Genomic DNA, 15,442 nt, shown 5'->3' on the forward strand with positions numbered 1-15,442 from the left:
AGTTAATTTCATTGCGATAAGTAATGATAAAGTTATAGGCGAATGAATGTAAGGAGCGCTGAAAGGAGAAAATTGCTCGGATGCTGAAGGGGTAAAACCCCTCAGTTGGGAAGTGGTTAAAGAGAATCTGTACTGTCCGATTTGTACAATAAAAAAACATACCAATCGAGTCACTGTGATCTCCTGGATCATTGGACTTTGGGCCCCTTAGTGCACTTGGGGTGCAAAAAAGTGCCACACATGTGGTACCGCCGTACTCAGGAGAAGTAGTATAATGTGTTTTGGGGTGTATTTTTACACATACCCGTGCTGGATGGGAGAAATATCTCTGTAAATGGACAATTGTTTGATTTTTTTTTACACACAATTGTCCATTTACAGAGAGATTTCTCCCACCCAGCATGGGTATGTGTAAAAATACACCCCAAAACACATTATACTACTTTTCCTGAGTACGGCGGTACCACATGTGTGACACTTTTTTGCAGCCTAGGTGCGCTAAGGGGCCCAACGTCCTATTCACAGGTCATTTTGAAGCATTTGTTTTCTAGACTACTCCTCACGGTTTAGGGCCCCTAAAATGCCAGGGCAGTATAGGAACCCCACAAGTGACCCCATTTTAGAAAGAAGACACCCCAAGGTATTCCGTTAGGTGTATGGCGAGTTCATAGAAGATTTTATTTTTTGTCACAAGTTAGTGAAAAATGACACATTGTGAAAAAAAAAAACAATAAAAATCAATTTCCGCTAACTTTTCACAACAAATAAAATCTTCTATGAACTTGTCATACACCTAACAGAATACCTTGGGGTGTCTTTTTTTCTAAAATGGGGTCACTTGTGGGGTTCCTATACCGCCCTGGCATTTTAGGGGCCCAAAACCGTGAGTAGTCTGGAAACCAAATGTCTCAAAATGACTGTTCAGGGGTATAAGCATCTGCAAATTTTGATGACAGGTGGTCTATGAGGGGGCGAATTTTGTGGAACCGGTCATAAGCAGGGTGGCCTTTTAGATGACAGGTTGTATTGGGCCTGATCTGATGGATAGGAGTGCTAGGGGGGTGACAGGAGGTGATTGATGGGTGTCTCAGGGGGTGGTTAGAGGGGAAAATAGATGCAATCAATGCACTGGGGAGGTGATCGGAAGGGGGTCTGAGGGGGATCTGAGGGTTTGGCCGAGTGATCAGGAGCCCACACGGGGCAAATTAGGGCCTGATCTGATGGGTAGGTGTGCTAGGGGGTGACAGGAGGTGATTGATGGGTGTCTCAAGGTGTGATTAGAGGGGGGAATAGATGCAAGCAATGCACTGGCGAGGTGATCAGGGCTGGGGTCTGAGGGCGTTCTGAGGATGTGGGCGGGTGATTGAGTGCCCTAGGGGCAGATAGGGGTCTAATCTGATAGGTAGCAGTGACAGGGGGTGATTGATGGGTAATTAGTGGGTGTTTAGGGTAGAGAACAGATGTAAACACTGCACTTGGGAGGTGATCGGACGTCGGATCTGCAGGCGATCTATTGGTGTGGGTGGGTAATCAGATTGCCCGCAAGGGGCAGGTTAGGGGCTGATTGATGGGTGGCAGTGACAGGGGGTGATTGATGGGTGGCAGTGACAGGGGGTGATTGATGGGTGATTGACAGGTGATTGACAGGTGATCAGTGGGTTATTACAGGGAAGAACAGATGTAAATATTGCACTGGCGAATTGATAAGGGGGGGTCTGAGGGCAATCTGAGCGTGTAGGCGGGTGATTGGGTGCCCGCAAGGGGCAGATTAGGGTCTGATCTGATGGGTAACAGTGACAGGTGGTGATAGGGGGTGATTGATGGGTGATTGATGGGTAATTAGTGGGTGTTTAGGGTAGAGAACAGATGTAAACACTGCACTTGGGAGGTGATCTGACGTCGGATCTGCGGGCGATCTATTGGTGTGGGTGGGTGATCAGATTGCCCGCAAGGGGCAGGTTAGGGGCTGATTGATGGGTGGCAGTGACAGGGGGTGACTGATGGGTGATTGACAGGTGATCAGGGGGATCGATGCATACAGTACACGGGGGGGGGGTCTGGGGAGAATCTGAGGGGTGGGGGGGGGGGTGATCAGGAGGGAGCAGGGGGCAGTTTAGGGCATAAAAAAAATAGCGTTGACAGATAGTGACAGGGAGTGATTGATGGGTGATTAGGGGGGTGATTGGGTGCAAACAGTGGTCTGGGGGGTGGGCAGGGAGGGGGGGGGGTCTGAGGGGTGCTGTGGGCGATCAGGGGGCAGGGGGGGGGGAATCAGTGTGCTTGGGTGCAGACTAGGGTGGCTGCAGCCTGCCCTGGTGGTCCCTCGGACACTGGGACCACCAGGGCAGGAGGCAGCCTGTATAATACACTTTGTATACATTACAAAGTGTATTATACACTTTGTATGCGGCGATCCGGGTGCTAGTAACCCGCCGGCCGTTCGGAGGCGCGAGGTGAGCGGAGCCAGTCCCCGGCGGCCGATCGCGTCACGAATGACGCGATCGCGCCGCCCATGCCCGTACAAGGACCGCCGCCTCTGTGCATGCGGCAGTCCTTGCGGGATCCACTTTCCGGCCGCCCCTGTGCAGTGGGCGGTCGGCAAGTGGTTAAGTAAACACAAGATAACATTATCTACACTTCGGATGCATCCAGATTTCTCTGCACTGAACTTTCAAGCCCTGTGGTTAACTAATTGAATGCTGTTCTAGTAAAAAAAAATATGGGGATAGTATATAATATGCTGTAAATAATTTTTTAGAGCAAAGAAGAAATGCTGGGTTTCATTCCGCTTTAAGATACCTAGTGTGATATTATGTTAGCCAAACTATTGATCTTTGTTAAATTTAAATCTCACAGGCTGTGAGAACTGTGGTGAACTTTAAATATCAACACTGGCAACAAGCTGGCCCTGTTTATCACATTATATTGCCGGGTGAGACTCATTCATCAGTTCCGGAAACTATAGGATTTACTAGATTACAACATCTAGCCAAGATTACAGTGAAGCAGTTTGCTCTGCTTCACTTTCCATGAAGTTTGTGGAATATTTTTCCTCTTGTCCTCAGGACATTATAGTGGTGTACACCTTTAGGCAGGGGGGTTTCTGGATTGGGGCGGGCTGGTTGGCGGGGGACTAGGAGGGGCCTGGGGGTTCAGGAGCATGTTTATGTCATTTTTAATACTTTGCGAATGGATTGATAAAGATGTGTGATACTTTTTAATAAAATTGGTTTTGTTTGTGCTCAATCGGGTCATACCCACCTCTATTTTCACATAGTTTATGTTTTTTGTTACATTTAGATAACAACATGCTAATGTATTATAGCATATGTATTTCTTCCCATGCATAGCTATTTAAATATTATACTATGAGCCTGTATGTGATTCTTGCTTTTAGACAATGTCACTTTACTTGAAGAAGAGGACAAGGACCTGCAAAACGCATTGTATCTTAAAGGGGCACTATGGCGAAAAATTGTAAAATGTAAAATATGTGCAAACATAGACAAAGAAGAAGTACTTTTTCCAGAGTAAAATGAGCCATAAATTACTTTTCTCCTATGTTGCTGTCACTTAGTAGAAATCTGACTGAAGCAACAGGTTTTGGACTAATCCATCTCTTCAGAGGGGATTCTCAGCATGGCTTTTAATCTTTATAAAAATATTCCCTATTTAAACAATGAAGCTGGCGACAGGTTTTGGACTAGTCCATCTCTTCATGGGGGATTCTCAAGGATTTATTTATTTTCAAAAAGCACTTAGTGAATGGCAGTTGCTCTGTCCAACTGCCAAAATCTGTGTAGTGAGCAGGGAAGCTGGCCAGCATCATTGTTTAACCTCCCTGGCAGTCTATTAGAAACCGCCAGGGGGCAGCGCATCACTTTTTTTAAAAAAAATTTTTTAAATCATGTAGCGAGCCTAGGGCTCGCTACATGATAGCCGCTGTACAGCGGCATCCCCCCCGCCCGCTTCGAACGCCTCCGGCGATCTTTGATCAGGAAATCGATTTCCTGAAGGGCTTCCCCCGTCGCCATGGACGTCGTGACGTCATAGGGAGTCCCGATCCACCCCTCAGCGCTGCCTGGCACTGATTGGCCAGGCAGCGCACGGGGTCTGGGGAAGGGGGGGGCAGCACGGCGCGGCGAATTGTGGCGATCGAGCGCAGAGCGGCGGCAATCAAAGGGCAAGCTGCGTGTTGCAAAAAAAAAATTATACAAATCGGCCCAGCAGGGCCTGAGGAATTCTCCTGCGCGGCATAGCCTGAGCTCAGCACGGGCTTACCGCCAGGGAGGTTAAGTCCTTTTTAGGTAATATCTTTATAAGGAATTAAAGCCTTGCTGAGAATCCCCTATGAAGAGATGGACTAGTCCAAAACCTGTCACTTCTGTCAGATTTCTACTGCCTACTGTAAGTGACAGCAACATAGGAGAAAAGTAATTTATGGCTCATTTTACTCTGGAAAAAACGTACTTCTTATTTGTTTAGGTTTGCACATATTTTAAATTTTACAAATGTTTCGCCATAGTGCCCCTTTAAGGGCTGTGACACAGGAAACCAGGGTTCAAATCTCGGCTCTCCCTGTTAAGTAAGCCATCACCTATTCGGTAAGGAGTTCTTGGGCGAGGCTGACTTAGACTGCTACTGCCCATAAAGCGCGCCCTAGTGGCTGCTTCACAAGCACTTTGAGTCCACCAGTAGGAAAGTGCAATACAAATACTGGAATTATTGTTAAAAGTTATAGTGTTACAACACAAAACTCAATATGGAAAGACAGATTTCATTGTTCACTCACAGGACTGAGCTCAGTGACGTCCCATTCCAGGTATTCAGCCACATGCATCATCTGAGTGATTATACACTCCAGTTCCTGCAAATAAACCAAGTCATAAAATATTTCTATATAGCATATTAAAGTGATAATTAAAAAAAAAAGTGAAGAGAAAAACAATTGTATTTATCCTCCTTTGTTGGGCTAACATTTTGATTGAACAGGCTGTTGGCTCCACCTCCGTACCCTCTTGCGAGTGTATATCTCTAGAAATACAGTCGTGAATTGGTTGAGGGGTCCCAAAGACCCCCTTCTCAGTTCATTTCGCATAAGGATTTGCACATTTGGGGAGGCGAAAAAAAAACCAAAAAACAAAAAAAAACACCTTTCTGCTCACCTGAGGAACCAAAGCAACCAAGTGCTGACATTGGTTTCATACAACAACTTCACTCTTTCACAGAAGAAGATAAAATTACTAGTATGGTTATCTGGAACTCAACTAACCAGCAGTCTCAACCAACCAGCACAAATCTGGCGGTACTCACAGTGGTGAAGGCCAACTCCTTAGGCCCTTTGTGGGCTCTGCTGTGCTAAAAGGACCACTATCATGAAAAAAGTAGGCAGCTAAAATATGACAGAACCAACAGGTTTTTGGCCAGTCCATCTCCTCATGGGGGATTCTCAGGGTTTTCTTTGTTTTCAACAGCATTTCCTGAACGTCAGTTGCAAAGTCTGACTGACAAAATAGTAGAGTAGGGAGGCTGGCTGGTATCTTACTATTTTGGCAGTTAAACTGCTGTTCAGGAAATGCTGTTGAAAACAAAGAAAACCCTGAGAATACCCCATGAGGAGATAGACTGGCCCAAAACCTGTCGGTTCTGTCAGACTTTAACTGCTTACTTTTTTTCACGAGAGTGGTCCTTTAAAGTGAACCAGAGACGAAGAACCCTCATGTATTTTACCATATAGATCAGTGGGAACATTAGAGAAAACACCTACCATGCGTTCTGTTTCATTCTGCACTGCTCAGCTTGTTTCTTATCAACCCTAATAAAATCCCTGACTGAGCATTCAGTCTGGCTTTGCTATAATGACTCAGCTATAATGATTCCTGAGCAGAGCCACAGGGGGGCAGGCTTGGGCTTGAAAAGACAGCACAGAAGACGGACTCAGCTATAAAGATTCCTGAACAAAGCTAGACTGAATGCTCAGTTGGGGATTTTATCAGGGCTGCTAACAAGCAGGCTGAGCAGTGAAGGATGAAACAGAAAGCAAGGTAGGTGTTTTCTCTAATGTTCCCACTGATATATATGGTAAAATACATGGATGGATACATTTGGATACTACTGAGTATTCCTCAGTCTTGTGATTGGCCTAAAATGTCCATGGTATTCCGATTACCGCAGGAAAATCCTACATGCTCTGATTGGTCCAATATTTTCGAGTATGCCTATTAAGAAAATAAATTACGAAAATAATCGTAATTACAAAAATTATGCGTTTACTTGTAATTACGTGAAATTTTACATAATTCTTCACAGTTATGATTTTGCCATTACGATTATAGTCGGATTATGGAAATTACGCAAAGTTATGCAAAAGCAAAATTTACCATTACGCTCATCTCATCCCTTGTGTTGCCCTCTGGTGACCTCCTGTCTACCAAGCTAAGCACATGCTTGGTAACGTGGCAGGCAAGGTAGCAACACATGCCCCTGAGTGTAGTGTGCTATAATGTGTAGTTATGTCCAGGGCTGTGGAGTCTGAGTCGAGAAGTCGGAGTCGGGGCAATTTTGGGCACTCGGAGGCGGAGTTGGAGTCGTAGTTTTAGAAACTGAGGAGTTGGAGTCGGGAGTCGGAGTCGCATGATTTTTGTATCAAATCCACAGCCCTGTATTAGACTAAGGAGTCGGAGTCGAGGAGTCGGAGTCTGAGCAATTTTGGGTACCCGGAGTCGGAGTCGTGGATTCAGAAACTGAGGAGTTGGAGTCAGAAGATTTTTGTACCGACTCCACAGCCCTGGTTATGTCCCCAACCCCCCAGAGGGCTTCCCCACCCACATGTGCCCCCTACCAGAGCGATATATGCAGTTATGCCCCCCCTCAAGTGCTCCCCCCGGGCATGGGCCCCCGCCAAAGTGGTATGTGTTGGTGCTTCTCAAACCCCCCACCACCACCGAGTGTCTCCCTGGCATGTGCCCTCTGCCATAGTGGGGTGTGTAGGTGCACCCCCCCTCCCGGCATGTGCACCACCTTCAGAGCAGTATGTGTAGTTACATCCCCGGCATATGTCGAGTGCTGCACATCACGGTGTTTACTCACCAGTTCTCATTTCCGGGATTAATCTTTAGTTTTTCTATTGCGATCTCGTCTCTCCCCTGCCGTAGTGTATGTAATGTGAGGCGCCACTAGAGGGAGTCATAGAAATGAGACTGATAGACAAGCTAAGGATAAATCCTGGCAGCGAGAACCAGTGAATGAATCCTGTGCATCACTCTACATGTGCCGGGAGAACGTAACTACACATGACAGGGGGACACCCGGGGGGACCCAGACTTCATCTATGCATACCACTCTGGTGGGGGGCACAAAGTGAGTATAGCTGAGACCCCAACTTTTTTTAGCCCCCAAAATTCAGCTTGTACTCGAGTTTATACGGAACTTGGTATTATTATAAGTTATTAAGGTACTCACCGAGCTGTCCAGGTAGCCGTTTCCATCTGTGTCGTAGAGGCGAAACATAACTATGAGAAAAAAAAAAAAAAGAGGGAGAGGACACAAAAAATTGTTTAGCAAAAATCTGTAAACTTTTAAAATTAGTTTTTAAAGGACAACTGCTGTGAACAATTTTTTTTTATTTTCAAAAGCACTTGCTGATTCACAACTGCCAAGATAGTGTGTTCACAATTAGGGAAGCTGCTTGGCTTATTTGTATAGGTCCTTTCCAGGGAGTGCTTTGAAAAAATAGGAAAAATACTGAGAATACCCCATGAGGAGATGTCACAGTGTGACAGTGACACAGGGAAAAGGTCATTTATAGTGCATCTTCCTCTGGTGGAATGCCCATGTATGTATTTTACATTTTAACATTTTTGGGTATAGTCGTCCTTTTAACCACTTCACCCCCAGGTGGTTTTTACCCTAACATCACAAGAGCGATTTTAACCTTTCAGTACTCATCCCTTTCATTTGTCAATAGCTTAATCACTACTAATCACAGTGAAATGATCTATATCTTGGGTTTTTTCACCACCAATTGGGCTTTTTGGGGTTGCTATTTGTTTTCAGTAATTACTTTATTTTCTATGCGTTTTAAAGGGAAACACAAGGAAAAAATACACTATTTCTCCAATTTCATCCCCTATAGTTTTAATATAAACACTGCTACTGTACATAAAACCCACATATTGTATCTGCCTATTTGTCCTGGTTATCACAAGATTTTAATTATGTCCCTAGTGCAAAGTATGGTGATAATATATCATTTGGAAATAAAGGTGTATTTTTTCTATGGTGTTTTTTTTTCCCCTCACTAATCTCACGTGCACACGCAGGAGCACGCGCCCAGTGGCAGCAGCACTGTTCGACTTACAAAAACATCCTGGAGCCGTTAACCACCCTGGCATTCTGATTAAATCGCCAGGGTGGCTGCGGGAGGGTTTTTTTTAAATAAAAAAAAAACTATTTCATGCAGCCAACTGAAAGTTGGCTGCATGAAAGCCCACTAGAGGGCGCTCCGGAGGCGTTCTTCCGATCGCAATAAGCGGCCTTCCGTGTTTCGCTTACCTCGTCGCCATGGCGACGAGCGGAGTGACGTCATGGACGTCAGCCGACGTCTTGACGTCAGCCGCCTCCGATCCAGCCCTTAGCGCTGGCCGGAACTGTTTGTTCCGGCTACGCTGGGCTCGGGCGGCTGGGGGGACCCTCTTTCGCCGCTGCACGCGGCGGATCGCCGCGCTGCAGCGGCGATCAGGCAGCACACGCGGCTGGCAAAGTGCCGGCTGCGTGTGCTGCTTTTTATTTCATTAAAATCGGCCCAGCAGGGCCTGAGCGGCAGCCTCTGGCGGTGTTGGACGAGCTGAGCTCGTCCAGACCGCTCAGCTGGTTAAGAGGCTCTAGCAGTATGTTTTTATAAGTCTGGTTGTCATTAAAGTGAATGGGAACCGCATTTAACTGCCTTGCCGGTCCAATTTCTGCGGCAAGGGGGCAGCGCAGCACTTTAATTTTATTTATTTTTTTAACTCATGTAGCGAGCCCAGGGCTTGCTACATGATAGCCGCTGAGCAGCGGCATGCCCCCACCCACTCCGATCGCCTCCGGCAATCGGAGTAAGCAGGAAATCCCGTTCAGAACGGGATTTCCTGCTGGGCTTCCCCGGTCGCCATAGCAACGGGGCGGGATGACGTCACCTACGTCATTGACGTCGGGACGTCAGAGGGAATCCCGATCCACCCCTCAGCGCTGCCTGGCACTGATTGGCCAGGCTGCGCAAGGGGTCTGGAGGAGGGGGGGCGACGCGGTGTGGCGGGTAGCGGCGAATCGGCAGCGAGCGGCAGCGATCGTACTATGCACGCAGCTAGCAAAGTGCTAGCTGCGTGCAATACAAAAAAAATTATGCAAATCGGCCCAGCGGGGCCTGAGAAATCCTCCTGCGCAGGTTACCCCGAGCTGAGCTCGGGATGATCGACAAGGAGGTTAAAAAAAAATGAAGCAAATACTTACCTAAGGAGAGGGAAGGCTCTGGGTCGTATAGAGCCTTCCGTCTCCTCTCTCGGTGCTCTCTATCCTGTACTGGCTCCCCCCCCCCCCCCTGTTTCAATCCCCCGCCGAAAGGGTATTTGGAAGTCTTCGGGAGTCGTGTCCTCCCAAAGACGTGCGGCTCCATACTGCACAGGCGTGAGCGTGCAAGAGAGCGTGCTTGCGCAGGCGCAGTACAGGGCCGCCCTTCTTCAGGAGCACTCGGGCTCCCTGAAGACTTCTGAAGCCTCCTTCGGCCGGGTAAAGCAGTATTTGACTAATTTAGTCAAATACTGCTACCGGGTGAGCCAGCACTGGATCGAGGGGACCAGGAGAGGAGCCGGAAGGCTCTATAGGACCCAGAGCCTTCCCTCTCCTTGGGTAAGTATCTGTCTCATTTTTTTAAATGCGGTTCCCATTCACTTTAAGGGGTAAGGCATGTAGCTTGAACACAGCCTTACAGTACAATCTGGCAATGTTCTGTAGCGCAAAGCAGGTAATATGGGCCCCGGAGAGGAAGCGCCCGCTATTTATCAGCAGATAGGGTTAGGCACCAGTGGAGGGTTGGTAGTGTTAGGCACCAGCAGGGGTATTTTAGGGTTAGGAACTGGCGGGGAGGTATCTCAGGGTTAGGCATCAGCAGGGGGGGTTCCTTAGAGATAGGCACCGGAGGGTATCTTAGGGTTAGGCGTCGGGGGGAGGGGGTAATGTCAGGGTTAGGCACCGGCAGGGGGGTATCTTAGGGTTAGGCACTGGGGGGGGGGGGTAATCTCAGGGTTAGGCACCAGCGGGGGTATCTCAGGTTTAGGCACTAGCAGGGGGTATCTTCGAGTTAGGCACTGCCAGAGTATCTTAGAGTTAGGCACCGACAGGGGGGTATCTCAGGATTAGGCACAGGCAGGGGGTCCTTAGGTTTAGGAAGCGGTGGGGGGTATTTAAGGGTTAGGCACCAGTAGGGGGATCTGAGAGTTAGGCACTGGCAAGGTATCTTAGGTTTAGACACTGGCATGGGGTATCTTAAGATTAGGCATTGTCAGGAGGGTTTCCTTGTGGTTAGGCACTGGCAGGAGATATCTTAGGTTTAGGCATCCAATACAATATAGCAGCAAAGGAGCACCCAATGGATGGTGTGGCATGCTTGACCCCTACCCCAGCACCTCAAGGGGTACACTCTAGACGTCCACACAAATAGGTCAGCACCACCGCAAGTAATTTAATGCTCTTTAAGAACATTAAATTACTTGCGGTGGTGCTGACCCATTTGTGTGGATGTTAGGTTTAGGCATCAGCAGGGGTATTTCAGGGTTTGGCACCGATGGGGGTATCTTAGGGTTAGGCACCGGCAGGGGGGTATGGGCCTTAGGTTTAGGCATTGAGGAAGGGCTCATTTGAGAGTAAGGCTAAGGCCATAATAAAATAACAGTAAAGATTACCTATTTTCTACTATTGGAATTACTGATGAAGAATGTCCGTAATTTACCAATATTATACGTAGGCATATCTCTAGTGCGCCAATTCCTGCAACCCCCATTTAAATGTACGCCTGTAGCCTGCATGACCAGGACTGTTATGCGGAACATTGCTTATATGACCTGTGGTTGTACAGGTAGTGCAGAGTTAGCAGCATAGCAGCTCTCTTGGGGTAAATGCCAGCCTAGAGGTGACTCACTGTTTTTAGAAAAATAATGTCAGGCTTTTCCAGGAAGCACTATGCAAGAGGCTGCGTATAAATGCGGAATACGCTTTCCATGAGAAAATGTATGCGTGCTCAAACACCAAGTTTAATCCTAGCAAGTCGGGCTTTGCAAATCTGGCCTAATTGGCTATTCATGAGGCAATGCTCATGCAAATATGCATTTGCTTTCGCATGCCAAACTATGCAGGGTCAAAAAACCAATACCGCAAAGCGATCGACCTGCGGGAATTAGTTCATGCTACATTAGCACTATCCAGGAGCGCCACGGGGAGGCTTCCCAATGCCCCCATCCAACCGGGGGGACCGCGGGGTCCCAGGCTCTCTCACTGCCTGGGAACCACAGCGGCACCCCGGAGGGGGAGGGCGCGCAGCCCCCCCCCCCCCCCCAAGCGTGGCCAGCGTCGGGGAGAGCCGTCCGCACCCACCTCCCTATATTAAAAACAGGCACTTACCTTAACGTCCATTGCGTTCTGCTACATGCACATTAACTTGGGGGCACCACATGAGAAAGGAATGAAGCATGGGTCACCCCGAGCTTTAGGGCATTGGGAAGCCTCCCCGTGGCGCTCCTGGATAGTGCTAATGTAGCATGAACTAATTCCAGCAGGGCGACCGCTTTGCGGTATTGGTTTTTTGACCCTGCATAGTTTGGCATGCGAAAGCAAATGCATATTTGCATGAGCATTGCCTCATGAATAGCCAATTAGGCCGGATTTGCAAAGCCAGACTTGCTAGGGTTAAACTTGGTGTTTGAGCACGCATACATTTTCTCATGGAAAGCATAAATGCGGAATACAGCTGACAAATGGCAAAGAAAATGATGCAGTTATCTAAGTCGCCCACTAGAGAGCACTTTTCTCCCATCCACAGCAATCGTCCTACGTCCCAACCGCACTGCCTCATACCAGCTATAAGAGGCTCAATATACAAAAAGCTGGCAAGTAAAAAAACTGCTGGCAATGTATGGACGGAGCCGGCACCAGGGGTGAGTACCGTAAGCAAAATGTTACTTCTTTCTTGCAGCACATTAGCCCCAATCTCACTTATGGTGCCCATACACAGTACAATAAAAATGTTTGATTTTCCTGTTTATTCCACCAAAACAATGGAATCGAAAAAGTAAAAAATAATCTTTTGTTCAATCAAGAAAAATGAACAATTATCCAGTTTTTTTAAAAAAAAAATCAGATTGGACATGTTGAAAAATCTTTTTATTCGATCTAATGGAATAATCGAACAAAATTATCTAATCCAAAAAAGTGAAAAAATTGTACTATATATGGCCACCATTAACCTCCTTGCCGGTTATCCCGAGCTCAGCTTGGGGTAACCTGCGCAGGAGGATTGCTCTGGCCTCGCTGGGCCTATTTTCACAATTTTTTTTTATTGCACGCAGCTAGCACTTTGCTAGCTGCGTGCATATCTCAATCGCCGCCGCTCGCCGCCGATTCGCCGCCCCCCTCCCTCCAGACCCCTTGCGCAGCCTGGCCAATCAGTGCCAGGCAGCGCTGAGGGGTGGATCGGGATTCCCTCTGACGTCCCGACATCAATGACGTCATCGCGATCGTCGCCATGGCGACGGGGGATGCCGAGCAGGAAATCCTGTTCTGAACGATCGGCGATCGGAGTAGGTAGGGGGATGCCGCTTGTCAGCGGCTATCATGTAGCTAGCGCTAGGCTAGCTACATGAATTAAAAAAAAAAAAATGTTTTTAAAAGTGCTGCGCCGCCCCCCTGCCGACATAATTGGAACGGCAAGGGGGTTAATGAGATTTTTGTAAGATCGGCAGCTGATTCTCGCAATAAAGCTCCATTAGCCGAGAACATAAACAAAAGGAAAACTATATAAAAATAGAAGTAAAAATATAAGTTCAATAGATGTTATAGCTTAAGGTGTACCTGAGACCATGGAAAAAAAAATACATACCTGGGGCTTCCTCCAGCCCCCTTCAGGCACATTGTGAGTGAATTTGTGGTCTGTGGCTCCCCCTGCTGGTCATGAAGTAAATAGCTAAACACTTAAAGCGGTCCCAAACCAAGCATTTTTTTAATTCAAAATATTTAGTTGCACCACTCTGACACATACAAAGATAAACACTCCTTCAAGCCTATGAGCATTTCAGTGTATGCTTTTCACCCTTCTCTTTCCATAACTAGGGTTATACAGGTGGAAGCAATTACTTCTGAGCTTAGTAGGAGGTTTTAGATCATGGGTGTGTTTGTCATCAGCTACCCTCCCTCACAGGGGCGTCTATGTGAAATCTCACACAAGCTGAGATCACCTCCCCTGTGACATCATCAGTAGCAGCCTGTGTTTTGTTTTTGTTTTTTATCTCCTCCACCAGTTTGCCAGAAAAATCCCGGCAATATGAAAGAAAGGGAGGGATTCCTCCAATAAATGTAAAATATTTTGTATTTGTCATCATGCAGCTAAAAAAAAAACTGCTACTTATTATTATAATTTAGAAAATAGATTTTATTTCTGTAATCTTGTATTTTTGATTTGGGTCCACTTTAAAGTGTTCCCGAGATGGCCGTTATGGCTGTATTTATACTCACCTGGGGCTTCCTTCAGCCCCATGAGGTGTATGAGGGTCCCTCGCCAGCCTCTCCATTCTCTTGAAAATCCTCCCAGTAATCTGGCCAGTAAGGCCCCGTTCACATCACAAACGCGGATGGCCATGCGTGCGGAACGCGTGCGGACCGCAACGCGTACGAACGCACGCCATCCGCGTTTGTGTGCGTTGCGTGGCTGATCCCATCACTGAAAAGTAAATGGGACAGCCATGCGTTTTGGCAAAAAATGCATACAGCATGCGTTCCCGGACCGCACAGGTCCGGAACGCATGCAGTGTGAACATCAGACATTGCACTCTATGCAATGTCTGATGTCGTGCGTATCGGCCACCTGCACGCGTTTCCAAAACGCGGCTGGAAACGCGTGCAGTGTGAACGGGGCCTTATGGTCAGTTGAGCGTTTCTGCGCATGCACAGCCCGGACGCGGTCACACCCCCACTGAGTCCCTATGCCCAGGAGCGTTCTGCGCATGCTCAGTAATACCGAGCTCCGCATGCGCAGAAGAGAGCAGCCTACGACCTACATACAACATACCTGTTGCAGAGCAACTTTTGTTATTTACCATTTTATTGGCACTTTGCAAATAACGGAATGGCGGGAGGATCTGGCTCTACAATGCAAGTTATCGGGGCTGACAGATGCCGTGTTACAGGAATTTCGGCACTGCAATTCCCCACATTTTAATGTCCATTTCTGCTTTTAGTGGTGACCTTTCTCATAGCACCACTTTTCATAAAAAGCCCCTCTTATGCACATCGCGAGGGAATCCGCAGCTGGGTTCTGTGGTTACACCACAGTCTGTGGCTCCACCTGCTGGTAATGAAGTAAAAGGTTAATCCATCAAAACATTCTGGCTGCACCTTTGAGTGAATTCATCACAAGGGGATGGAGGCTTCTGGAGCTGATTAGTAACAATGGGATGGGAGGCTTATAATTCTGGTTTGCCTGCAAATGTAATGCAAATTGCATGCAGCTTGAAATTGGGCCAATCTCAGTGTGAGAGTAGATAGGGGTGTTATCAGGGCCAGGGTCGAGTCCTGCGTGGACGCGGGTGAACGGCGTCCACCCACTTATTCTTCAGAGTGAATGCCGTTCACCCTGACTTGTGTGGAGGGGAGCAGAGCAGAGAAGGCGAGCTATGGGGACAGCGGGGATGGGCGGACATCTCCCCCCCCCCATCCCTCACCTTCGTGCTCCCCTTCCTGCCTCTCCCCTCCGGCGTTTTGAAATGTCGGGCCCGGCGGCGAAAGTGGGCGGAGACTTTCCGCGTTCCAGTCGCAAGGGACGCTCCGCTCTGTGTGCGGCTAGAAGACCAGACTAGCCGCACACAGAGCGGAGCGTCCCTTGCGCCTGGAATGAGGTAAGTCTCTGCCCACTTTCGCCGCCGGGCCCGACACTTCAAAACACCGGAGGGGAGAGGCAGGAAGGGGAGCACGAAGGTGAGGGATGGGGGGGGGGGGGGGGGGGATGTCCGCCCATCCCCGCTGTCCCCATAGCTCTCCTTCTCTGCGCTGCTCCCCTCCTGCTGGCTACCTGGGCACATATCCCCCTGCCTACATATACTGGGCACATATACACCTGGCTACATATACTGGGGACTACTACAGCCCTGACTACATATACTGGGCACATACCCCTGGCTACATATACTGGGCATATATACCT

The 15,442-nt window shown here is 48.0% G+C and overlaps 1 protein-coding gene across 4 annotated transcripts in view; it reads right to left on the reverse strand.

Annotated features, from left to right (window-relative positions):
* Positions 1-15,442, reverse strand: part of DGKB (diacylglycerol kinase beta) — an 849,394-nt gene that overhangs the window by 530,648 nt on the left and 303,304 nt on the right. For all 4 annotated transcript variants that reach the window (XM_068235094.1, XM_068235095.1, XM_068235097.1 and 1 more), the window contains 2 exons: positions 7,462-7,511; positions 4,793-4,867 (listed from right to left, as the gene is read on the reverse strand). In XM_068235094.1, coding sequence (XP_068091195.1) covers positions 4,793-4,867; positions 7,462-7,511 — 125 coding nt within the window. The remainder of the gene's footprint in view (positions 1-4,792; positions 4,868-7,461; positions 7,512-15,442) is intronic.

Source organism: Hyperolius riggenbachi, chromosome 5 (assembly GCF_040937935.1).
Source record: "Hyperolius riggenbachi isolate aHypRig1 chromosome 5, aHypRig1.pri, whole genome shotgun sequence".
NCBI classification, from domain to species: Eukaryota; Metazoa; Chordata; class Amphibia; order Anura; family Hyperoliidae; genus Hyperolius; species Hyperolius riggenbachi.